This window comes from Bombus vosnesenskii, unplaced genomic scaffold (assembly GCF_011952255.1).
Source record: "Bombus vosnesenskii isolate JDL3184/JDL3185 unplaced genomic scaffold, Bvos_JDL3184-5_v1.1 scf7180000013274, whole genome shotgun sequence".
NCBI classification, from domain to species: domain Eukaryota; kingdom Metazoa; phylum Arthropoda; class Insecta; order Hymenoptera; family Apidae; genus Bombus; species Bombus vosnesenskii.
The window spans coordinates 293,062-320,491 of record NW_022882932.1 but is presented as its reverse complement, the minus strand read 5'-3'; the positions used below and the strand labels follow the sequence as shown (position 1 = coordinate 320,491).

At 40.0% G+C, this 27,430-nt stretch overlaps 1 protein-coding gene across 4 annotated transcripts in view; it reads right to left on the bottom strand.

The window, feature by feature from the left end:
- The window catches only part of LOC117231852 (RNA-binding protein Musashi homolog Rbp6), a 430,672-nt gene that overhangs the window by 272,319 nt on the left and 130,923 nt on the right, over window positions 1-27,430 (bottom strand). For all 4 annotated transcript variants that reach the window (XM_033490701.1, XM_033490700.1, XM_033490702.1 and 1 more), the window contains exon 2: window positions 27,315-27,399. In XM_033490701.1, coding sequence (XP_033346592.1) covers window positions 27,315-27,399 — 85 coding nt within the window. The remainder of the gene's footprint in view (window positions 1-27,314; window positions 27,400-27,430) is intronic.

Sequence of the window (27,430 nt, the reverse complement as noted above, 5' to 3'; positions counted from 1 at the left end):
CGCCAACTATCGACGACGACAGGGCTGCCGCCAAAGAAGACGACGTCGAACGACAACGACGATAGAAATTCAATCTGGATGGCACGCCTGGAAATTGGGAGAGCCACCTATTCTCCAACGATCCGACCGATTCTAGGATACTTTGCTACGACGTAAAAGCTCAAAGCTCGTATCGGCCACAGTTGGAAAAGTAATCGAGGAGAACGGAGCTCTTTTCGTCCCTCTCGCATGGTTTTCACATTCTCTCGCGAACGGAAGCTCCGTCGTCTCGTCGCTCGAGAAACCCGACGCTCCCGAGCTGCATCCACCGGGATAATACGAACGAGAAATTTCACACGCGAGTTCGCGGTAATTCCGGCGGAATTCAAACGCCAGACCCCGGCCACGTCGGTTAAATTGTTGCTCGAGCTACGTAAGTTCTCAGATTGCCGGGAGAGGAGGATACACGCGCACGGAGCCACGCGAACGTGAGTGTTATTAAACTTTAAATTATGAACGCAACGGGCGGAACAATTAAAAACGCGTGGCGTTAGCGGGCACAGGGCTTCACGGCCACGGATCCCGAGAGTGGTAATCAAGAATTATGGTCCCCGTTGATGTTGCCCCGTTATCAAACTGGATTTCTATGAACGGTGTATCGTAAAGGGGCGTGAATAGCAAATGAATCTGCAAACTTTCACGATAAATATTCCGTGTCCGCGCTGCGCTTTATAGCTGATCAGAATGCAAATGGATTTTGGAAACTAGACTGCGTCGTCGCGTTATTTAACGGGACTACTGTATAACCAGTTCTCTATACGGCGATTAATTATTTCGCATTTACGGATGTTCTTTCTTAATTCGCATTCTACGTACTTACAGAGAAAGATAGGATTATTTGGATCAGAAGAATATTTGAGTCAGAATAAATACTTTGCGCGATAATTCGCCAAACTTAGTTACGAATAATTTTCAAGCGATCTACATTTGAAGACAGACTATTTATTAGGTCGTCCGAAAAGTTTCTTTCGTTTTATAAGAAAATAATGGAAATAATGGAAAATAACATTTTTCATTTTATATTATTTTACCGAATTATGTATGATCCATTTTGTTCTATTAAAATAAAGATCACAACGTTTGACAGATTAGGTCTCATGTTTGTATAAAGATGCGTGGTAAAAGACGCGTCTGTAAAAGAAAGACACTTTTCAGACAACCTAATAGTTGATTATTAATGGCATGATGAACAGTGAAATATATCGCGCACTCACATTAACAGCTCGACAGTTATAATTTTTGCACAGCGATGTAACTTCTGCCACCGAAAAGAAAGTTGTTCGATTCATATTAATATTCTCACACGGAATTTTCATAATTCAGTAACATGTGCCTTATTTATTTTATTAGTTCTCATGTAATATCTGCTCGGTATTCCTATCGTATATTCGAATTCTATGTATTCGTACAGCTACCGTTGAAAGAAATTCAAAGAATGAGGCGGCACTATGAAGTTTGTTTCTCGCGGTCGAGATTCTTTCAACACTCCACATTCGGCAGGGGGAGGTGGTTGAAACAGATGGATAGAGAGAACGGTCTGAGTATCATTCAAGATTTAACTCCAGTCTCAGTGAGATCGAAGTAAATATCTGCGAGCTACAAGTGGGAGATTTTCCCACACTCGAGCAATTCTCTAACCCTTCACAGCAGTGTTCCTCTCCCTTCGCGTTTTTCACCCCACCTACGAATCTTTCCATCGCCCTCCGTAATTCTGTCTGTCCCAGCCGTGCCGGTTTGTCAGTTTCATACAATATTGCGTAGTTCTGACGTATGCATAATGGCAACGAAAAAAAAATCTTCCCCGTGGTTTTAATATGAAAAAACTTTTTGATTGGTACATTCCACTTTTCATTTAAATATTTACCTTTGTTGTATTGATATTCTCATAGCTTAAATACTACAAAATTTTACTCGACTCTCATCGCAAACCTTTTTTCAAAAATATTTTACATCAAACATGCATGTATCGTGCTTAATCTTGGTTATAGAAGATTGATTCGGCAACTATTACGGTTGAAATTTCCAAGCACCTCTTGCTTTATCGTCGTGGAATCACCCGATAAAGAAAATTCTTTTTTATATCACTAATAATCTAAAAAAGTTGAAGGCCCGTTTCAGTTTATTTCTGTTTGATTCGTGAAAACAGACAGTATATACTGCAGTTACTCGTCACCAAATGAAGGCGCAATCTTTTCCCAAGCGGCAAATGGGCCGAATATAAAACGACGCGACGGAACGCAGTCAAAGATTCCTCACGTACAACTTAATCCGCTTGTTCCCATCGTTCCCCCTATTTCCCTGGTTTATGTCAATGACGCGCGTTTCTCGGCTGCTGCAAACTCACTCGAGCCCGTGTTCGCACGCACGCTGAATTTTAATCGGCCGCGGAAGAGACCTCCCCTTATTGGGGAGAATGCCAAAGTAATGAGTTTCGCCCGCAGCACAGCGCGGCGTATCCATAAAGAAATGTAGGCTACGCGGCCGTGGAACGTTACAATTTTTATATCCCCGTGCTCATACAGGTAGCCGTATCAGCACGTGAGAACGAGCATGAGACCGCGCTAGCCTAATTCACCCTGGAATAGCTTGAAAACAAGCACCGCTGGATCGTCGGATAAATCGTACTGCAATTTCGTTTCATACCGCCATAGTAGCGTGCAGTTGGTACTAGGAAAGTTTCAGTAAGTGGATTGTTCGATATTTTTGAAATTTCATTCTTTTAAAAGATCTTCTTGTTTGTTTCTCACGAAAATTGCGTTCTTTATAAGAGAAAACAAGCACTAGTGCGTGTTCTAGCAACTTGTATAGAATTTTTATTTGTAGATTGATGCTTTTAGAAGTTTAGAAGTTCTACTTAGAATTATTTTTTGTATATGAAAAATAAAAACGGAATGATGATATATTTGCTGAAAAGTGTCTGGTTAAGTACGACCCACTTTTATTTTAGAGTAAATAGTACTGTATTTCGATGTTACGTGCTTTGAGGATTACGAAGGCTACATTAAACAATATTTTACATACAAAGTGATGAAAGTAATACTCATTTTATAATCCATATTCTATGAATTTGCTACGTGTCAATAATAAAAATTACAATAACGTGACAAGTAGGTTAATAAAATGTTGGGGTATCGGATTATCAAACAAGGGACATTTTCACAGAAATATCCTTTTTATTTGAAAATTGAATTCAGTAACGAATTTTTATACTTTCTGTAACCTCGTATTCTATAATTGCATTTATTACTTTCAACTCCGAGATTGAAGAAAATTTCTCTAAATCCGTTTCGTTCAAACTTTCATAGAATCTTTTTATTACTATTAAATATTTCAGAAAGGATTCTTAGGAAAGACTCATGGAAGAATAAAACAATATTCAATTTGGTACGCAACAATTACGAAACGTATCTACACGAAATGATATACATTAGAGAAATCTGCAGAATCAAGTTGCAATTACGGTTAAGTTAAAAGAAATAAATTACACATTCTCGTGAATCGTGTCATTCGATATCGAAACGTCGAGGTTTGTGCAATATCTACCGACAATTCTCTCCTATTTACTGTCCTTCCGTTTCTATTTCCTCCATATTCCGACACTCGTTAACTATTTAAACATGGCTCGTTTATAATTTATTTCTATTTCGCCTGGACCCGCTTCGAACAACAAGGTTAATCCGTTAAATGAAGAACTAGAGTGCAAGAGAGAGGAAAAAGAGAAAACAGAATTGCAGGGAAAGATGAATGTGGTCACAAGGAGGGAAGATGTAAAACGAATGGAAGATCAAGAGGGATAACGAAGGTTCAAGGAAATTAACTAAGAAACGGAAACGGAATCGTCGATGTCATGCTGTTTGACCAGCGTGCAGTGCAAGGTTGAGGATGGGAGAGGACACGACGGAAATTATTATTAAATTTCCGAGTCACAGTCAATTCTCATTTGCGCGCTTGTGCGCGATGCTTTGTCAAACACTCCCTTAATTCGTGCCGCAAATTAAAGGCAAATACATCGCAACGATTTTTGCAACTAATCATTCTGTCGATCTCGTTCGTTTTCATTCGCTTCATCTACCTCGTGCCCTTCCGTCTGTTGTTCCGACCGCCGAAACGACCGCCTCTTTGATCGAGCACGCCTTTGTCGCTTATTTTAAAACGTTGCCTGTCTCTTAGCGCTGTCGTTCCTTTTTCAACTCTCTTCTATCTTCCCTCTGCTACCATTCTCTTTTACCAGGCTCGCTCTCGCGTTTCCACTGCAAACCTTTCTCGGTACGTTTCTTGCGCGTTTGCAACGCGCGCTACTACTCCCACTACCGATCTCCGCGTTCCGATTTCGTGTATTCGCGAGACAGAAGGTGAAAGAGGAGCGAAGGGGGTCGGTTTGAAACAGAAAATGGAAGATTTCATACGCGAGGACTAAAGAAACGGAGCGCGAGCCGGGAAAACGAAGCATCTAAAAGGGAATCGGACATCGAAAAGGCCTACAAAGAGGAAAAAGCACGAAAGGAGAAGACGTGGGGGGAGTTGGAAGGGGAACGCGGAGCCGGACAATGCAGTCATCGCTTGAAAACTGGGCCAGAGACAATAAACCGGGGATCCGGATGAAGCAACCTCTTTTTCTTTTCGTTATCCGTCTTTTTAACGAAAACTGAACTCATATCAACTGTACCGGCCCGCTTGTAAATAGATTGCCCTTGAATTCTTTGGAATCCAGATGCCGGATTTTAAAGTAAATGTAGGAACAAGTAAGGAAGAACACGATAAACGGAAAAATGTAGAAATATTGTAGAATCCGTACAATTTGGAGAGTAATTCAGCTTTGAAATCGAATCAACCGTGAGATTTGCGATTGAAGTTACCGTACAATTGAAATTTCACAAAGAATTCAAGCTTTCATCAAAGAACTTGCACATTCTTTCTATCAATTTAAAGTCACATTCCAGTTAAAGAGAATAACAAGCACCGTCCATACATAATACCGTAACGTGGAAATTTTGACAAGTGGAGAGTATTCCCGAAAAGCTGTAAACGCTGCAAGTTCTAGCATCGGAAAGGCAGTAAAAGCTTCGACGAATTCGCGATGATATTGTTCTCATGGAAGTACCCGTGAAACGAGCGATTCAAGCGTTTGCGATTCGGCGAACATACGAAGATTCTTTCGGCAGTTTGCAATGATTATAACAGCTCGCGCCCCCGCAGACATTGCGAAAATACGGAGGATTTCTCTCGGCGTAGCTGAAAAGTATGGCCAACTTCGATGTTCTTGCCGGAGCCATAAAGTTTCCACGGTATCCTCGAAACTGGCCGTAATGGCCGCCCCAACTGTCATTCCTTGGTAGTTCGGGATGTCACCGGGATATAGAGAAACTAATGTAATGTAAGTTATTTGCCGGAGTAGATTACGATCGGATGAAGCAAAAAGGATAGGGAAGTTTCCTTCCTGCCGGACCTCGGACTTCCATAAAGAACTCAAATAGAAGATTGAAAAATGATATTTCTTAACTTCTGTAGAGGAAACGCAGTTTTTATGCCTCTACTTCTAATTGCATGCTGGAAGTTGAGTTTACGGATATTTGAAAATATAAAAATTTGTGATATCGAATAAATTTGTGAAATAATAACTCGAATAACAAAAACCTTAAATTTTCTATAATATTGTAATATTATGCATTATAATTCCATAGACACGAAAGGAACCTAACTTATTCCATTGAAATGACAAAACTGGGCAATCTGTTTAAACAGTGATGTAATAACTCCATCGATTAAAAGCAACGATATGCCCGAGGTGCACTGATGACGCGCAAAAAACCTGTGCCACGTGAGAACTATATTACTGGGAGCGAGCTGCAAGTTTCATTTCGCGTCGTACGTCACGTCCGTCAAGATACAATTCGTTACGTTCGCGGACCACGAACGACCGTCGTAAATTACCGTAACTCGCGGAGAACGCGAATTTATTATATCTACCGGCAGATAGGCTCGGTCAGTTATTATGCGAACTGACCGATTGCCTTTAATATTCGCGCCAGCTGCGCGCCTGTTCGCCGTTCGTTTTCCACCATCGGTGTTCCTCGTCATCAAGATGTATAGGCGATAAAAATGAACTCGGCTCGTTTCGATTCGAGTCGCGTTATTATTTTCAACGTTCGTATATCCCTGTAACGTGTACGTGAGTATGTACGTATATTATACATATATACATACTTATATATTATATTATAATCTGACATCGTAGCAAGTGATGTAATTAGCCATTAATTTATATAGATTAAAAATGTAATTTATTATTTTATGCAAATTAAAAGTTCGTTAAATTCGTATACTGTTACTACAAATAGACTAAAGCATTTGAGCATTTACAAGCGATAGCGTATATATATACAAATACGTATTCTAGCGTCTCGCGTTGGAATCAGAACGAATTTTCATTCTTTCGAGCAGCGCGAAGTTTCGCGGTTGACAAGAGGTTCCCGTAATTTCTCCCGATTGAAAGGCTCACGAGCAATGAGGGGAAAAAAGCGGGGAGGAAAAGCGTCGCGTAATCCGGTTTTATCATTTAGCAGCGCGAGCTAGAATTTTACTCAAACTCGAGGTTCGACTGCGTTGCGAGGTAAAGTGCGCCGGATATGCGCCATATTCCCCTGGTCAGATTCGTTTTTTTTTTTTTATTTTAGTTCGTACGTTCGTCACACCGAGGATAGAAAAACGGGAATGATAAAATTTAGCACCCGCGTCGCCTGTCTTGAAGAACCAACTTTTTCCACGCCTCTGTTACGTCTGAAAATTTCACACGAAATGTTGTAAATTTTGCGACGATTTGATTTAGAGCTCGTGTGCTCCCGATTCCCCTTTCGTAATTGTTTTTTCAGTTTATAATTTCCTTCTTTTCCGATGAAATAATCAATTAAGGGATTTTTCATTTGTTTTATGAATTTCTTACTATAATTAAATATAAGCAGTGTGTGTATAACCAGACCTTGCCAAATGCGTTTCCATAAGCTCTTTAATGCCCTTTCGAACGACTCGACCAGAATATAAATTATGAAATCAGCAGGAGAGGTTAATTGGGAAATTAACTGCGATTACCGGTTCACACGGCTATTTATATTCACGCTTTCAAATGTCAGCCTTTATCAGAGGAGATTAAAGCGTAAGCGGGTCATTCTGATTAGAACAAAACATCCCGTTGCGACTGCTCAACGTTCCTCTGCGGTCGTGCGTAATTATTACCGAATAGAGTGACATCTAGCTCTCCTATATGCATTTTCCACCGTGTGAGTTACGTGGCTTTTGTATTGTTCGTCCAAACTTTCATCCCAACTGTAACACTATTACAGAGTATAAAAAAAAAGAAAAATGGGACAATAGAACTAGATGATAAAAAATATAAATATAAATAAAACATATAGTAAAGGCAAAAGCTAGAAAAAAATTAGAAAAATAAATAGGGAAGCAAGGTGACAGGGTTGAACGAAAACGCGATACGATATCGATAGCACGATTTATTCCGCGCTGCAGTACCCGGGAGTGTACGCTCTCGTCTATTTCGATTTTTTCGCGCGCAGCCGGCGTACTGGTGGCAAGGGAATTTTTAATAACAACGCTTGTCAGAAATCTTCTCGACAACGTCACCGGCATTCGGCGCCAGCCAATATCGCCTGGTCCAAGCCAGCTTGAACGTTTTAGCAGCCGGCATCTGCCGACAAGATGAACTCTCTTTTTACGAAGGAAAAGGCAGGCGGGGACAGGTCGAGGACCAACCATATCCGGTCAAGGGAAATCGAATTAAGGACAGAGAAAACGAGATATGGCTCGTATGTAATCCGGCTTTATTAAGAAATAAAAACCGCCAAGGCCACTATTCGTCTCTTTCCGATTCTTTTAACGTATTTATCATGTAAATGCGCGGTCTCGTGCGGAGTGAAAGAAGGGAAGAGCGAGGTTTATTAGTTCAATGATATTTCAACGGAGATTAGCCTGGATGAACATTGCGAGAGGGCAGCGAGAAGCGCTTTGCATGCGCTGGCGCGCGGATTTTAATTAACCATTTTTAGAATAAGCAGGTATTAAAACAGCGGGATTTACGCGACGTTCCGTCGTTTCTTGTTTTCAATGATGTTGCATCGTGTAATCCACTTGGAAGCATTGTTGATTGTCCGTTTTGGAAAACCAGAATCGCGATTCACAGTATCTTTGCCCTTAAACTGTTGCTGGTAATTGAAGTTTTGTGTGGGATTTAGGATTGTGAAGATAATTTGCAGTGTGTGAAAAAATGAATTTTTCAGTTTACCTCTCTCTAGTTTTTACTCTTGCTTTATTCATACATTCAATAAAAACGGACATTCAGATACAGATATAAAAGTGGTAGAAGTAACGCGTTTATTTCATATTTAAAAACATGTGAAGATCATAAGCGAACAGTATTTTAGAAATTATATTTTCTATCCTCTTCAAAAATATTAATGTTTATAATAATAAGAATGTCACTCATTTTTTAAGTGGTATCGAAATAAAAAAAGTGAAGAAGGATACTTATAATCTTTTTTCAGGTTAAAACAGCTTGTCACTGTGACGCGAATAGTATTAATAAACTGAAAGTTCGTGAATAATTGTAATAATAATCCCCGATAATAACTTCTCAGCTAATGATTTTGCTACGTTTGCTTGGATGTATGAGCACGTTATATTTCCATTGTACCAAGCCTGTCAGAAAATCTAAATGAAATGTATGTGTGTCTAAATAAAATGGACCAGCAGACACAAATCTGCGATTTCATTAATCGTGCGAAAAAGACAAGGAAACTCTCGCGCGGAAACGTATTCTTGACAGCGGATGAGAAATGCGAGTTGCGCCCAGGCAATTTAATAAATTTCAACGGTGAATTGCGTTGCGTAATATATATTCTCTTTTTCAACAATTTCCCTTCTAACAATATTTGTGAATCCAAAACACAGTGAAAACACGTTGCTGCAATAACACGCGAGTCTACATTACCTTGATTGTAGCTTGTAAAGTAAATAACCAGAAGCGAGAATTATTATGGCGTTATATTTAATTACCTCTTTGTCATAAAATACCTAGCACATGTAAACTCTCAACATCGGTATTTTAAACAGAGTCAAGTATTTGTTACTAATTGAATAAAATTTCTAAAATTTCTGAATACTTTTAAACCAGCACAATTTGCTATGCCAGTTCTTTCTCTGCATCAAATTAAAAAAATATCCAGATGAAATAACGATCACAGAGTTTTCACAACAATAAGTGTACGCACGATCGTTCGTCGCTCTAAAACGTCTGTTCGGTGATATATTCCCATATTTGCTCGGACGCTTCGTTGCTGCTCGTAGCAACATGCAAGGATCAATGAATTTGGGGAAATAGACGAATTAAATTGAAACAACTGCGACAGAGAAATAACACAGATTTATTTGTACACGCAAGTACTGGTACACAACATGACTAGATGCAAAGGAAAAAGGGAAGAATAAAAGAAACAAAGGCGAATCGCGGCTGAGTGACAAATTACCGAGACTTGGCTGCGAGGGTGTTATATCCCAAACATGTTGTAAATAAAAAGAAATTTTTCAAATAGAAACAAGTCAAAGATGTAACGCGTCGATTGGCAAACGATCAACATTCGTTCACGCTGCTGCTTTTTTAAACTAATAGCTCATTCGTGGCATTTATAAATATTTATAGATAAATGTATTTCATGAAAAATTAATAATAATACATAATTATGCGAATGCGCGAATACACGAAATCAGTTGAATAAGACCATCGTGGATATCCAATTGAGGTATCCAATTTTAGAAAATTTGTTATATTATGTTTTATGAAAACTGAAAGAAGCAAATCCGCAAGCTTTCTGAAAGCAGTGAAAAATTAAAATTCTTTTCTGCTTTAACGACTCTATTTCTCCGATTTTGAGAGGAATTTCTTCTTAGCAATATCTGTTCTCCTATCGGCAATGTAAAAATAAACCGCAAATGGGCTGAGAGTCCACAAAGCCGATCGAAAGCCCAAACAGCTCTGTTAGATCTAAAGGCCAAAATCGTTTCAATTTTAAAGAGTATATACAAACCGAAATGTTTCACATTTTATTGCTCTCTTATGGGACCTATAAAATCTTTCAACAGTAAATTCGAATTTCGGTAGAATCGAAACATTAACTCCGTTAGTACATAGACTTTCCATTTTATTTGAACGGAACGTAAGCAAACATTTCGCGGGATATATTATCCGATCGACGATTCAATGATTAAAACGTTCACTGAGACACGTTTCGAAGATCGTAATATAAAATCAACGATACCTACCGATTGCTCGGAGAAATCGTCACGGCCAGGTCCTCGGATTAAAGTTTGATTAAAAGTTATCCTCAAAGTAACGATTGATTCGTAGTTACCACCTCCCTCTCTTTTACTGACAAATAAAGCAATCATTTGTGAGGAGCAATGAAAAGCGTTGATTTCGTGGCATTCATAAAGTTGGCTTCCACTTACGGGATTTCGAAATCTCGAATTCCCAGGATTCTTTTCCTTACTTCTTGCTTTCCACTTCACTCTTTATTCTAGTCTTCGCGTCGGCTTAATGAAACCCCTAATATTCCTCGGTGCCCACCCCTGTTGCGCCACCCCTACTCGTTTTCTTCTTTCTTACTCTTATCCGGATTTCTGCATCGATTTCACTCCTACGTGGCTTTTAAAGCGACTGTTACAAGTTACTATTTAATGTTGTGCCCGTTTTATTTTAATAACCTCTCTCTATCTCTAGGTTTTTCTATTTTCCTTGTTAGATAAAAGCGATCGCTTATGTCAATTCAGTGAAGAAAAGTAAATTGAAAGAGGACTGTAAAAAATGAAATAACGTGGAAACTTTATGAGTTTAAGATTTAAGGGAAACATTACAGGTGATTCAGTATGATGTCGTCAGTTTTCATATCGATAGTTTTCTCAGATAACTCGAGGGTAATAATTTAAAAGGAGGCAGACAATTTTCTTATAGTCTCCTTCCGACCTCGTTCGAGTAACGATATTAAGAATTTCACAGGGTTCTGAAATTTATCAGATCGATCGTAAATCAAGTTAGGCATAGACGTTTTTTAATTTCCTAAAAAAGAATCTACCGCTTGCAAGCATATCGAACAATGAGCAGCGATATGTACCACGTGTTTATGGAGTATGATAGTATGTTTAATGTAATATACAACTGTAGCGGCACAAGGTCATTGTTACGTACCGGGACCCGCAACACGCGCTAGTAACATTAATAAACACACTGTTAAATTAATACGCCGAATAGTCCTTTCGCACCCTTCACGTTGTACACCTTAGAACGTACAAATGCCAGTTCGTATTTACATCCAGGTAAGGAAACTTATATCGTATTACAGTTTATGATACCATTTTGGTTTTAGAACGAAAAACGGAACTGAACTGAACTGAGAACTGAAAAATTACGTATATTTTTGTTTAAAAATTTTATACGCGTAAAAACTAAAACATTTAACCTTTCATATGACGTTTCAGTTTTTTCATAGGCTCCGGTTATTAATGTTTAAAAACATCGTAGAAAGCAATTTCATGTTCTGTTTAAAACAACTTCCTGCCACTTTACTCCGAGAAGCTGAACAGACTTTCATAGGTCGCACATATAAAATAGCTATAAAAAATTAGGAGTAGGAAAATCGAGAAAGAATGTTTAATAGAAATTTTTGAATTGATGTTAAGGGAAATAAATTCAAATTTCACAAAAATTGACCTTTCGTCATTGTAGTCATTAAAAATTGCTTTTCATATTTAACAATTTTTTAATCCTTTTTCTAATTAGACGACTCTCTTAACAAATATCCCGTATGGAATCAATATCAAGACTAAAAGCTAAAACAATCTTCAAATCCAAGTGAATCTACACAGTAAGCTCATTTTCTATCATCCTCTCTACCCTCCTCTGTTCACGCGAAAACGTATTACAGACTCTGTCGGTCGAACCGTCTTTCGACGTGTTCAGGACGCTTCATAAATATGCATCGAACCGCGAGAAAAGCGAAAAAGGAAGCCAGTGACGAGAGGAACAGCATCGAATTGATTTCCCTCGGCGTGTGAATAACTTAAGCAACAGTTATTCCTTGCGGTCCATCCGGCGAATCTCCGTAGGCAAATAATGGTGTCTCGGTATCGATTTTACTAACGTTAGAATCCCACAGATAACTTGTCAAGGGGTAAGCCAGTACTATTCCGGAAACGATCCCGAGTATTCGTGGAACTCTACGACAGGACTGCCAGGGCGTAACAGAGGCAACAGAGGCAAGGAGAGACAGAGCAACGGGCTTTCTCTGCTGGCGGCCAGCGCCACGACAACAACGATGACAAGGAAGGACGAGAACGATGAACGAACGGGACGATGAGGAGGGACGAACAGTGACAAAACAATTAAGCAACTCATAACTGCCTTGCACAAGCGCCCCCTGGACACCGTTCTCTCTGTCCGTAGTTGCGTCAAAGTGTCACGGACAACGAGGTCCAGCAGACCGAACTGAAATTGCAGCTTACGAGAGAGTGTGTTGGGCATAATATCTCTTCACGAACTCGCGAGACCCCTCGCGGAAGAACCATCGCCCATCTGAATCGTCAACTTGTCGAATAGTTGCGACAGATTTTGCGGCGAACTGCCTCTGCTAGCAAAGATCAATTATGGTAAAATGGCGGATGAATTTGTATGTGGAGAAATTGCATTGATGGCGTAAGCTTTTCCTAATCGAATTGATTAGTTGTATTCGAAGTTATTTAAACGTATAAACTACAACCGAAAAGATTGGAGAATATGAAAAGACAGAAAGTTCAAATATTGAAGTGATGCACCCAACTGAATGATACAAAAGGCCACACGCAACAGGATTGCTTTCGAAACTCTAAGTAATAAGAAATTGCAAGGAGAAAGTATCGCCATGGAAGAAAATATTTTTTACTTGCAATATTTTACTTTTACCAAACAGTTTAAAGATATCAATCTGTTGGTACTGCAAGTGGAATTCCAAAAAGGAATCATCCGCGCCGACTACACAGAATAAGAGCGTGACAATAGTAAAACGAAGAAAGAAACAGGACTCAATTTGCCTTTACTTTGTTCGCGCCTCGCAGGATGTTCGAACATTCTGTGCGAGCGGAACGAAGGAATTTGACAAAGTTAAATCGAAGTGAAAGCGGGAAGTCCCGTTCGCGTAGGAAAGAGCAGGACAGTTAGAAGAAAGAAAGAGAAAGAGTATGACTAGCTTGGAGAAATTACCGCAAGCGTTTCGTTCCCTCTTTTTCTCGTCCTTCCTTTCCCTTTCTTGGTCCTTTTCATGCATGGACCGCTGCTCGGCTGGCACGTCAATGCTTTCAGGCGATAAAGTGCTTTTCTTTACGAAACCACCATCCGTCGCACAAGCGCGGCCAATCAGGCGACAATGGCTCGTAAATTCGAGCCAATCAGGAGAGAAGCCGAGACGTGACCGCGGCAACGGTGTGATATTGCTTATGAATTATTTAAGCGGCCAGAATAACAATGTCCTTTCTCCCCCTCTTCTTACTCCGATGTCTCTTTCCTCTCTTTCTATTTTTCTTTCCCGTTACGCGTATTTCTATTTCATTTTATTCGGCTCCACTTCTATAGACGTTTCAAGAAATTACCGCACAAATTGTTCGTGTATCATTTTCCATCTTGATGTGTTCCGGGTCACTTTCATTTTCGGCCAGATTAAAGATAGGCCACGCGCCACATTAATTTATGAAAATCTCCCGGAATCTTCGACAACATTTGCAACGTCTTATCGGCTTAAGTGTTTCCAATAACACGGCTACGAACAAGAAAACGAACTATGCAATTACTTGGAAGGCTTCGACTTCGATAATCGACAACACACTTCCGAGTTCCCAGCGTAGTGCCGGACCACCGGCTGATTCCGAAGTCCCTAACTACTTACTTCGTGGGAACCTGTACACGCTGTTCGATTTCTGCTTCGATCATTGCGCCTCGTCCGTAATGGAACGCTCTTCGAGAGTATACGTTGCAAAATTGATTCCCGTGCACTGTTTTTTTTTTCAGGTTCTCTATGATTATATTTTGTTTTCATAAATATACTGCGGATTACGTGGAAAGAATTCTATTGATGTCGGAACGAGACACGCATTCCAAATTCATTGGCCTTCGTAGCAAAAACATGTTTTTTCGAAACTGCGGAAAAATTCCCAAAGTGGCAAAATGCCACAAGAATACACGATAGGCTCACAGTGGAAGCGAAAAACAACATACGTATTTCTAATCATTTTATTATAAATTTCCAAACGCGCATATTTTTCTGCTGAAACGTGACTTTACCCTTACATTTCTCACAAGCTCAAGTACGTTCCATATTTCCTCGAAGCTTCTCGAACAGCCAAATATCTCCTTACTTCAAAAACTTGCGACGTCTACCAATCAAATCGCAATCAAGTAAGACAACCTGCCAGCAAAAACCGACTTCGTGAAACTAACTCTTCGATATCACACTCTTCCCGATTCCCAGCTTATCTTTTTCCTATTTCCATTCTGTCGAGGGGTGGTACATCAGCGTCCGAAACAAAGAGTCTCCCTTATCTCCGGACCACGACGATACTTGATTTATTATGAAACGCAGTCGCTTTCCTCGTTGGAGGGGTGGCGCGCCTTTCGTCGCGTGTCCAAAATGGGCACTCGAGGAGAGAAGAAAAAAAGCTCGTTTCTTCGGACTGACAGATTTCCCTGAACGAGTTTTTGAACGAACCTCGTTGACGAAAACCGTACCTCTTTTTCTAAAGGCTGTCTCCCACCCCTAGCACTCATGCGCAAAACGGGATAGATAAGACCCCACGTATTCCCGTAGGGGTACTGCGGAGTAGGAGGCATGGTATCGTGGGACGAAAATAGAGGCGTGCCATGGGACAGAACGGGACGAAGATTCTTGTGTGTACCGCACCAGAGAGTGGAGTTTTACGCGTGTTTAATCTGGAAATGGATCGCTCGAGAATGTGGCTCTATGAGGCGAGTTGAAGGGACTGAGAGTTAGCGAAAGCATGAGGGACGTGGCGGCGGAGGAGACGGAGGCGAGCTAGAGGGTTGGTTTTGCAGAAGAGGAGGAAAGCAGTGTGTGCCAGTCAGTGACGCGTTCTGTCTCCTCGTCGTTATCCTTTTTTCCACTTGTATCGTAAAAACTGACCAGACCGGCTCTCTATGTACTTTTTATGCTATGCTTCCGCCGAATATACGCCGCTGAAAGGAACAATGTGGTTTAATTGTTCCCTTCCATTTCATTTCCGATACAATTACGTTGGTTATTTTTATCAAGCTCGTGCGAATCCTGCATCCGGTCTCTTTTTACTGGGAGATGGAATTTTTTATGAATCGATACCCCAGTTTGTTTTAATGCAAATGGAGGAGGACATGTTCTATACTTGAATTATATAGAGAGGTGTTAACGAAGAACGCAGGGTAACTAGTTTCTTGCCGTGCAACGGATGAAGACGCTCAGAGGACGAAAATATAAATTTAGTTTTTCTCGTAGAGTTAGCTGTTCCAACGGAATGAAAGAGCAAAGAGGAAGAACCGTTTGTGAATTATAGCAAGGGAAAACGCCAGCTACCGAGTGTGCTTTTAAAGGCTCGTGTGTGAAACCGAAACGTGATACCGCTTTCCCACCCGTCTGCTTTGAATGGACCAGCACACGCGTCTTGATTTTTTCTCACGCGACTAATTTACCCCTTTGTTTTCCCAAAGCCTCGTTGCTTTCATGCATCGTCGCTTTTATAGAACTACCTAAGGCGAACATTTCACTAAAAAGGAAAAACTAACATAATAATAATAGCGTTAATGTTTTCGCTATAATACTTTTTAAACTGAAAGTATTTTTGATATCAAAGCTGTTGTTATGGTAAAATTTAAAAGAGTATATATATATATATATATATATATATACACCTTTTGCAATGAAAATTCGTAGTTAAAAATTTTATTATACCATACTTATCAAAGTAAGTGTAGAATATTCAAAGAAGTTAACAACACGCGCGAACAATGGACAAAATCAGAGGGAAGACAGAAGGATAGAACTTTATATCCTCTAGAGTGTCCAAGATTTCGATATCATTTTCTTCAGATTTTTCAACGTGAAATACAGCTAAGTTATCTATTTTGGCAGCAATTTTCTCGAAGCGGGTAACATAAATCGCGGGTGGGAAAGCTAATTTAGCGGATAAAATGTGACCGGTCTCGAAATAAAGCCGTGGGTCGCGTCGATATATCGCAGCGCGCACACCCGGCCGCAGGCGGCTTATATATCATACTAATTATTTATATTTCATGCACCGGTAGGCCAGGTACCTGCTGCCTACAACGTGTACACGGTATTTTACACTCATGATACGTCGTCATATACTATGCGCAGCGTGCAAACTCTATCCACCCGCTCGTGGTCCAGCGACGTGCGTCATGAAAATATCGTCAAACTTCTGGTCGTCCAAATCACCTAGCGTATTATTCCAGCGCCAAGCTTAAATTTTACCACCGCTCGTTGAATCATTGGTCATTAATAACGGTGACGTGTTATTTAGTCAGTTAGATTATCGCTTATCTAGTTATGATTTTTATTTATGCAGTGCATAAAAATAAAAGGTTAGTCGACAGCTTGACGTTTATACCGCTACAATTCACTGTTTCTCTCCCTCGATCATTTCACACGATTTAACGTATTCATGACTGTTGTTGTTAAATGTTTTCCTTCTCTGTTCTGTTCAGTATGATCGTATTAACAAGATAGTGTAGTAGGGTAGATAGATAGCCTTTTCGTAGATTCCGTTCGTAGATCGCATCGTAGATACATGAATTTATCTGTATTTGTTTGAATTATTACTATTTGTTAACTAGTAACGTCAATACCTTTTACGCGTACCAAAATTATTGATTGCGTGCAAACATATACATTTTTATCTGTGTATTGCTTATCAAATTTTAATAATCTCAAATAAAATTGAAACAATTGAAACAATTTTAATTTGTGAATGACTTTCGCGCTTCGTTCCAATCAATGACGATCGAAAACAATTTAAATAATTAAGATTATATGTTAATATCCGCACCAAAAACTTGGATAATTCAGTTGGATGAGTAATTAATCGAATCGCATAAAGCACTGATGGCTATTAAATTTTATAGAGACAACGTTCGATCGAGATGCTGTCGAAGGGAGATGCATTCGTCGACAGATATTTCGAAGAAAAGCGAAAGTTTCATCGTAAAATATTTAAGTCTCTGTCTCGATGTGATTTATAACTAAGGGTAACTTTTCCTGGGGCGTTTCTCATTTCGGCTGCTCAACTGACAGTGACAGTTTACTACTTGACAAGGAAAGGAATTGGTCGGAAAAGTTCCTGTTGATGTTACGCGCTATTAAGGGGATCGTGTTTCCTCGATGGCGGATATCAGAGGGAATGGTATCAAGACCACCCGGGAAGATTCGTCGCTTTATTTTATGTCAGTTACCAGATATCACCGAAAATCCTCCCTGCGTTGACTTACTCCCGTGAAACATTGTCGATCATTTCTTCTCCCTTTATAATTATTGGAAATTTTTCCATTCAAACGAGTAATCAGGAACATTACGTTTCTTCGGGCATTTCTATTTTGTCGAAATTGCGATCGAAATTTCACGACTCGTATCTCGGGAATTCAGGATGAAGAAACGGCAAAAATAAGAAAACCGTGTGTTCTCTACAGTATATCTGTAATAACTAAGTTACTGCGTCTAGAACAATTTAAATATCTAGATGCATTGCGACATTTAGAATAACACGTGGGAAATTACAAACTCCAACATATTCACGTTTAGAAATAAAAAGAAGTAACTTCTAACTCAAGACTAATCCGTAATGTGCAGTTACTACTTATGATTCAACGATACCGATTGAGGATGAAATCTGAATGAAAAAGTTACATTACATCATTTAATCAGAAAATAATAATGCTGGATGTTATTATCCTCCTTTGCAAATAGTTCATTTAAACAACACAGTGAATAGTAATTGTTTTAGCTTAGTGAAAGTTCTTCTATCAACCAATACAAGTTATTGCTAATCAATATACAACTTTTAATCGACAATAACATTTCTTACATCATATTTCCTTGTTTAAATGATTAAGCAAAAATCATTAGCTCTCACGCAATTTCATTCGCTTTTTCAAGGATTTTCGAATTTTCGGCGCATAAACTCTCAAAATCACGAAAACCGGTTGGTTAAATCGTAATCAGAAATCTTCATACAATGTTTGTCGGATTCGGTGGGATGTAAATATTCATGCGCCAATATTTTGGCGGAATTTTTAGCGCATTAGGGAAAAATGATTTACACGGTCGACTAATGGAAGCCACGCTAGCTGAAATTGTAATTTCACATCGTTCGTTACGCGGAGAATGCATGCATCGCGGTAGCCATGAGAACACGAATGTCGTCGCTATCGCGATGAAAAATTCTACGCCCGCGTTGCCCGTTCGATATCAGTAAATAGAAAGATAAATCATCGGGGTGGAATTCGGCGCAACGATGACACCTTGGGAAGAGATAACCCGCCGAGAGCTTATAAACGGTTATAAAACGCGACGCCTCTTGATTTAGTCGGCCGTCCTTCGTATGCATCCTCAGCATTCTAAAGAAAATGTCCCGTTATATACATATGTATATCTGCATTTACCGTATCTGCACGGAGTTTCTATCGTAAAAATGCCACGCATGCGAAAGAGCGAAGGCAAAAAATGTAAAAACGAGGAAGGAAAAACGAAACGGACAAACGAAAACGCAACAACGAGTTTCAAGTTGGATGTAAATGAGACTTCTCGAACAAACTGATGCTTAACAATTAGAGTAAATCATATGGCCAAGCGGCGATCCTGTACCTTCTAACTGCACGTATGCATGCCAATTTTTCCGTAATTTCATTCCGCAACTAGCGAGATACCGCCCGTCCTAGTTTTGACTTGTTTTCGTTGTGATTACAGCGACCGTACAATGCTGGCCGCGAAATGCGCGGAGGGAACGAATTAAACCGCGCTAGCAACAGATGCTAGGGATCTTCTGTTTCGCAGTTTAATTCGCGGCCGTGATAAGCGGAAGTTGCTCGAAAGGCCGGGAAATGTATCTTCGGGATTCGCTGCGGGGTATTAACGAGATCATTCTGCAACGAATGTATCGTTCAACGATAAATTGTTACAAGATTTTCAGAGCGGTTTGCTAAAAGAGAGCTGTTATTATCGTTGCTGTTGTTTTTTGTTTGCTAAAAGATTAAAAGTTTACAGGATAGGCATGAAACTGATTATTATAGCAGAGTTTTAATTACACCTCGCGTGTTCAAGATCAGATTATTATAACGCAAATGTTGATCACATTCGTTTCGTATATTCGGAAATTCTTGTATTCCGCAACAAAAAACAATCTCGAACTCCTGACGTAAATGTAACGATGGATTTCCACGCTCGGTCGGCGATTAAATCACTTGTCTGATTAAAAGGAAAAAAACAAGGCGGGATTCATCGGCGGAGCGTTCTCGGTCGCGTGTAGCGACAATTTTTCCACGGAATTCCTCTTTCGCTCAGCGAAAAACAGAAATACACAGGACACCGTGAAGAGCTGGGAGGGACGGAGAAGACAAAAACTTAAGAACTACCAACCGTAAAGGGACTCGAGAGCAAAAACGAGAAAGAGAGCACACGGGAGAAAGCGAGAAAGAGCGACGCGCGGTGGAAAGTTTGAAATCGAGAACGAAGAAAAAAATGCAAGTGAGAAAGCCTTTGGATAGAAGATGCGCATGCACGATGACGTTGATAGGTTGCAGAGGAAGGGGTGATGGTTGGTGCGGGGTGAGACGGCCGAAAGGGGGAGGGTGGTAAGGCAGACGGTTTGTATTTCAAATTTAAAAGCATTCGACAATGGACGCTTCTCGTATTGTTGACTCACTCGACGAAGGAGAGAGGAAAGAAGAAAGAAACGCGTAGAAGTGTACGCTAGAACGTGGAAGAGGAAGCAGATAGGGTTAGGATGGGGTAAAGAGGGAGGGATAGAAGAGAAACGGAGGTTCAAGGGGGAAAAGAAGAATCAGGGGTGGCTAGAGTTTTGTAAAGGACTGCAGACAATTTCCGCAGGGCTTAGTAGCTTCAGGCTCTCCAAATAAATTATTCCGTGGATGAGAGACGCTGCTTATTTTTCACCATTTTCCGAGCCACTAGCAATGGATGCTCAAAGTGTACGTAAAGGGTTTAAGGAATATCAGGCGCAAGAAGAAACACGCTCGAACGAAAACGTGAAACACCATTCTTCTTTTCTCGTTCATCCGGCGAGAATAGTCACCGGTTGAATACCCACGATGGTAATAAAATCACGATACGTTTCTGGACTTTGTCCAGATTGCGCGGTCAATTGCGAAATCAACTTCTCTGTGATGTCGATCCGAACGAAAATTATTCGACGGTATTCACTAAGAAAACTGCTAACTCCTAGCAAGAAACTTTTTGCTTTCCAATTTTCGACCGTCTTTAGCTTCTGTAGCTCACCAGAATTATATAAGATCCTCTTGTTAGATTATTTCTTAGCAAATGCTAATGTTAAAAACATCAATATGAGAGCTTTCATTATTTAAAACACCAAAAATAATTTTTCAAAATTCCCATGAGGATAAAAGCGGCAAATTACAACATCTAATTCTTCGCAAAGTCTCCGAACAAGCTAATTTCAAATCGTCAAGCGCGGTAACAAGAGTCGCACATACTCGATGGGCGAAGCTCGACGAGAACTGATCGAGAGTACTTTCGACCGTAGTCACGTATGTTACATATACATCACCTATCGATCTCGCTTTTTCCTTCGTTTCTTCATGATGCTCTCTTTTGGAGCACGGCCGTTACGTGAAAAGTGAGTCAAAGGGGTTAATCCTACATTCTTCTTGCGCTAGTAGCTACACCATTTATTCGTGAAACTGGAGAAGAGGAAGCGGGAGAAGGATCACCTTGTAAATGGTGTATCTCTGAAATATTTCCACTCAGAATATCCAGGGATGCGGGCTATACAAACATTTCTAAAGTGCTTTGACAATTTCGTTGCCGCCCTTTTTCATTTTCATCTTCGTGATCAACCTACACGCGTTTTATTACTTCAATCAAATCGTGTACGAAATAGCAGCGTAAATTTTTATATTTTTAATACTATCATTTAAAATGTATTATATTAAATTTAACGTTACGTTGGTGATAAATATGTATTAAGGGAAGTAGAAAAAAGTGCTTCATATCATGCTAACACGTTTCCCTTGAATTTCGAATAAAAATCTTTTCGCTACAATATTCTTTAGAACGGAATTTGAGCTCGAACGTATCGTAAACGTAAAAATCTGGTCAAGAGAGAATATCGACAGCCCTTTTGAAGTGTCACGTTCTCAGAAATCGACGGTATTCACGCGCATCAGATCGAAAATTCAAGCGTCAGGGGTCTATGCAGCTAGCCCATCGAGAAGACCGATTCAGAATGTTACGCAGTATTTTAGTAAAATTCCTATTCCCTCGAGAAATTTCTCATATCGTTGAATCTATAAAAAAGTTCGCAAACAGCACCACAAAGATTATATGGAGGAAAGATTAATTGAAAAAATAATCTACATTTTCCCACTAAACGATAACGAGTAATATTTTCTACACGAAATAAATACCCGCGCTGATTCTAACTACCGGTAATTTCACTGAGAAACATTTCATCGAGGCACAGTTTTTGCACGGTACGCGGAATATAATGTAGCCAATAATCACGTCCCGCGTTGAGTATCGCGAGACATGAAAAGAGCATGACACGTGACATTGTGCGCAACACGACGAGACAAGTTCATTCGTGACACTCTACACGTGTCGTCACACTTCTACACACACGATATACGGCCCTGGTTTCCCTTCCTCGAACCTCGTTTCGGAGTAACAAATATAATTGCACGGCAACACGTATCGTCACGTATATCACGAAATATTCGCATCACGAGACAAAACCCAAAGGTGGCTGCAAAGCGGGAACGACTTTTTATCCCACAATATTCGTTTGCGCAACGTGTATCAACACAAACCGATATCCGAACCAAGAAAACTGTGCATTACCGAGAGACTTCCGTGACAGTGCAATTTCTCGAGTTCAACCTTTTACATAGTTTCTACGTCGACCCGAACACGACATTCTATTTCATTCCATTTCTTCCAATTCTACCATGTAAAATACGCTTTCTTTCTTACTAAGCCACGATTCTATAGAAATGTATTAACATAGTTACGTTACTGATTACGAAAACGTGAGAAGTACTGCAAAATTCCGAGCAAGTTATGCAGGTAGTGTATACAGGGTTGCTGGTAACTGATGGTACAAGCGGAAAGGGGATGATTCTACGCGAAAAAAGAAGTCGAAAATATAGAATAAAAATTTCTTTTTTTAATTTTTTTAAATTTTTTTTTTAATTTTTCCACCGAGACAACGATCTACAGTGAGATCCGTTATAACGTACCGCACGCGTACCGAGCGAAAATTCAAAGTCGATTTTCTCGAAAACAAAGCCTCAAACGAAAAATTTTTATTCTATATTTTCGACTTCTTTTGTCGCGTAGAATCACCCCCTTTCCGCTTGTACCACCAGTTATCAACCACCTTGTATATCGAGTACGAAACGTTTGTTGGAATGAAACGACGAATACAACGCAGATACTTTTCAAAAATAGCATATCCGATTGGCAGTATGAAAAATGGTAGCTTCGAAGCACCCATTGAAAAATAAAAAATTCGCGAAACCTACTAGAAAATAAATAAAACATAGAATGTTCTGCACACAAGATAAATAACCAAAAAAGAAAACAGTATCATCGATAAATAAAAAAAAAATTAGGTCGAATCGTTTTCGTGTACTATCACGTCCTCTCACGTACGCAGCTATGATTGATTTAACTATTGCTGATTCACGTGGCGTGATTAAACAGAAAGCGAACGAGGCTGCACGGTTACGGCACGTGCGATCCATATATTTTTTAATCAGGATCCAGAACCGATTAAGCGCAATCTAACGACCATTTTGACCAAGCGTAGGTACCACGGTGCGGGTGCTTACGCGGCAGCTTGCGAAATCATTGTCTCGCGGGACAAATAGAGAGGAACGGCGAGCATCGATTCGCAAAATCGCTCTTGCGTGCGTTCCCGGTGATTTTCAATAATATTAAACGTCCTGTTCGTCTGCTGCTGACACGCATCCCTAAAATCGCACGACAAAAATGCCTCCCTTCGTTCCTGTCGCTGTGTCGTCTTCTGCTCGTCCGTGATAATTCGATGGATCATCGTTTATCATTCGGTGCCCATTGAATCGCTTTAATTCGGCAAACTGCACGAAATAGCGGTGGAAATGGCTTGAATGTAACGCGCCAGTTTTTCGAGGGGATATTGATAGGGTATTTCGAATTTTGTGGAGAAGAGGAGAAGTTTGTCGAAGCGATTAATTTCTGATATTTATCGAGGTATTACGGTGTTGTGAGATCTTGGAATAATGTATAATATAAATAAGCAGCCAAATTTTATGATATATATTTGTTTATTACTTCTTTTATAGTTAAAGATACATAGATGTACAAGCTCCTAAAATTTTTCACTAGATCGTGGTGTTCAAGTGAACATTTATATTCCTCTCAGATGTGAATGAAGAGAATAAGAAATAACTTGGAAGGAACAGAATGACGTTGTAACAAAGAAAACCCCTTTTCACCAGTCAATTTAATCAATAATCACATATCGCCATTCTCACAACTCAAACTAATTGTTTGCTCATTTATAGACTAATAAAAGAAACTGGTCTGAAAAACACAAGATTTCATTCTTTTTATTAATCCAATGTGCAAATTGCCTGGTTTCAACGAATCTACGTATTTTCCCGTATCGTCGTCGAATGCACAGACACTTCATCACTTTCATAATTCAGAAAGAGGTCGGGAAGTAGCGCCGGGGCGAAGATAATAAGAAATGAACGGGGAAAGTGTCCTCGAGTGAAATATAAAACGGATGAAAGTCAGCAAAGTAGGTAGTCGTGAACGGTATATGTATAGTCAGGTCTGGCGCGCGCGATCGAGCCCTCGACAAGGCCGCGCGACGAATTTCATCCGGCGGATGCGTCGACACGCTGCCAGGCAGGCGGGGGGATCCCGTGATGGAAGCGTCGTCGCGACTTCCGGTCCACGCCCCCCGAACGGTTCTGCCCTATCTCAGCTTTGTTTCGTTTATTTTCTCTCGCGCACAACGCGAGCCAAGGACCTCTTCAGAATTACACGAGAGCGTTCATTAACGCGACCAGAGAAGAACGATCCGCTAATTAATGTTACGAAGCTTGTCAGTGGACGAGAGCGACGCGCACTCTCGACCATTTCTCTCTTCTTTGCTCCTTGTTTCGTCTTGCCCGCGAAGAATGACAAGCGGGAAAGGAAGGAGAGGAAAAGCAAGAGATGAAAGAGATGGCAAATCGATGGGACGAGAATAGAGACAAGTTTATGATTTGCGTTTAAGATTATTGTTTTAATGTTTAGGAAGATTTAGTCGAATGGGAAATTAACGAAGAATCATTTTATCGGTCATGTTCGTTGCTCTATTTATCAGTTGAATGGTACAAGGCTTGAACAATGTATTGATAGCTTATATTAACGATTCGAGGAACCAGTCGTTTCTTATCTACATTTATACGAGGTAAAAATACACAGGTGATTCTTTGTGCAAAAATAAATCAAAAGAATAAAATAGCGTGTACCGTATTTCCTTAAACGTTATCAGGTACGAAGAAATAGAAAGAGAGAACTACTATTGCTTTCCTTTCTCATTTTTTCAATTAAACGGTAACAATCTGATCCAACTAGATGAGATTCCAGTTAAAAACTACCTTAATTAAAAAGACGATATACATTGTGTGTACGTTATATATTTTACTCAAGCAAGTCTCTTTACATCTCAGCCTCGATTTCCAGCTTGAGCTACGTAGGAAAACCGCAAGAAAGAAACGGACAAAACAGATACGACAGGAGATAAAGACAGTGGGATGAGGTGGGGAAGAAGGGACGACGGAAACCTTAATAGGATGCGGCAGAGTCGGTCTCGTGCACGTCGCTATCTCGTTCCTCGTGTACTATCGAGGAGGTGTTAGACACCGGCACAGTGCGCTCGCAATTTGCATTAGGCGAGCGAATTACACGAAATTTATGTGAGTCTGGATATACCTCGGGTAGAGGAACGCAGCCGCGCGCTACGGTTAATACGTATTCGGAGTACTTACGGAAGCGGCCGCACGGTCGTCGTACTTATGCTCCTGTGGACAGCTAATGTCCGCAACTATTTCTCTCTGTCTGCCCTCCTCCTCTATTCCCTTTAGCCGCCTTACGATATTATTCCCAGCTACGTATTGTCTCCTCAGAACCGGCCACGACAGAAACGTATTTGCCAAACGGTGACACGTCGTGGCGTGGAACGATTAATCTCTGCCAAAAGCATCGTTCCGGTCAATGCGGCGGCGCAACGGCGCGTGCCGTTCCCTGATTCGCCGCTGGTAATTGTCTAAGCGCGCGTGAAACGAGCCACTGAAAGTTTCACCCTGTGGAAAACGCCCTCTCGCGTTTCCTTTCGTGCCCGCCGTTCACCCGAATTATCAACGAATTCACGAAATTCGTATGATTCGTCAATCTTGCTGGTTCACTTCGCCACAATGAATTTCCAGAATCGGTTATCGGGCTGCCGAGTACTTCCATATTGTGAGAAAGCGATAGGTAATCGAAAGCTTTAAGTATACGAATCCAGGAATATTTTTGTTAAATGAATTTATGCAGTATAATTTTCACACGGTGAAAATAGAATTTCGGTTTTAATCAGGATAGAATTGTGAACGTCGATTGGAGTATTATAACTGGTGAATGTATTATGCATAATTGCGTGTCTTTATGAATTTACTCGGCATTAATACCTATAATTTACACGGTTCTGTTCAGATTATTATTAAATTATGACAGTGGGCAATATGAACAAATTATTTGAAATATTGAATTACTATAAAATATAAATTAGATAATTTTACTTGATTAGTTTATAAAATCTAATTTAATTTAATCACGTCAGTTGCAGTCTTTCATAATTTAGCACGCAAAATTTAAAACTCGGAATTACTTCTACATCAAACATAAATTCACAGAAATAAAATATAATAATCATCTAATTCGTACTTTCCTAAATATGGCTTTGTAGTGCCTGAAAATTATCCTTTTGTATTTCATGATTTTTCAACAAGACATCAATTAAATTTGCTTGCTAAATATATACATTTCCCACCTAGCGTCTCCGCGTTCTCTGGAACGTAGTTCCAATAACCAATCAATTTCTTGCGCCATCAGACGGAGACAAATGCCGACCGCAGGAATCCAGACACGGGCAATATTTATCTATCAGCGAGATCAATTAACCCAGTCCGTACTGTATCAATTATCTTGATCAAGAACTCGGCGATAGTTAATTGCTTTCGCGACACACATTCGATCGCGACGCTCTCGTGCAAACCGATATTTTTCGTGTCTTCGTGTAACGAACGATCGATGCGTCTTCGTTTGACCAACCGTGTCTCTCGTGTTGACTCTCATTACCTTTTTTTCTGTCTCACAACATCGCGAGTGGATGCCATTGACTTTAAGTGGTCATTACGTACGGTGAACTAACGATCCTGTAATTAGTGCGTTATGGAATGCCACCATGAAAACGTGGCCAGCTCCTTCCTACAACGATTTCCCTGCCTTCGATAATTACCATGTTGCTATGTGAAAGTAGTCAAAAGGCTAGTGTAACGCGATTGATGCTTAATTTCACATGATGGTGATTCGATGAGATCGTAATTGGTATTTGGAATTAGATACTTTATACGTAAATGAAGTGGAGATAGAAAACAATCGCGCATGCTTTGTAAGGAAAATTCTCGAGTGTAGAGAATATTATGGAAATGATAGAATTTTTACTGGAATTATTATTGTTTGCATTGCTGTTATTATTATCAAATATAATCATTTTGGTTTTATTTTATATTGTATTTATCAAGATTTATCTATAGTATAAAAATTGTATAACGTTTCATCTATATGAATTGAGGAGAAATTATGATTTTAATGAATAGTGTATTTAATTGACTGGTATAAATTTGCTAAAATACTTACTTTCTTGCCGTCTAACTCGTGATTACCCTGTGCCAGCACCTTGTCTACACTCGCGGGATCTGCGAACGTGATGAATCCAAAGCCTCTGTAATACAAAACGAAGCATACATAAATAA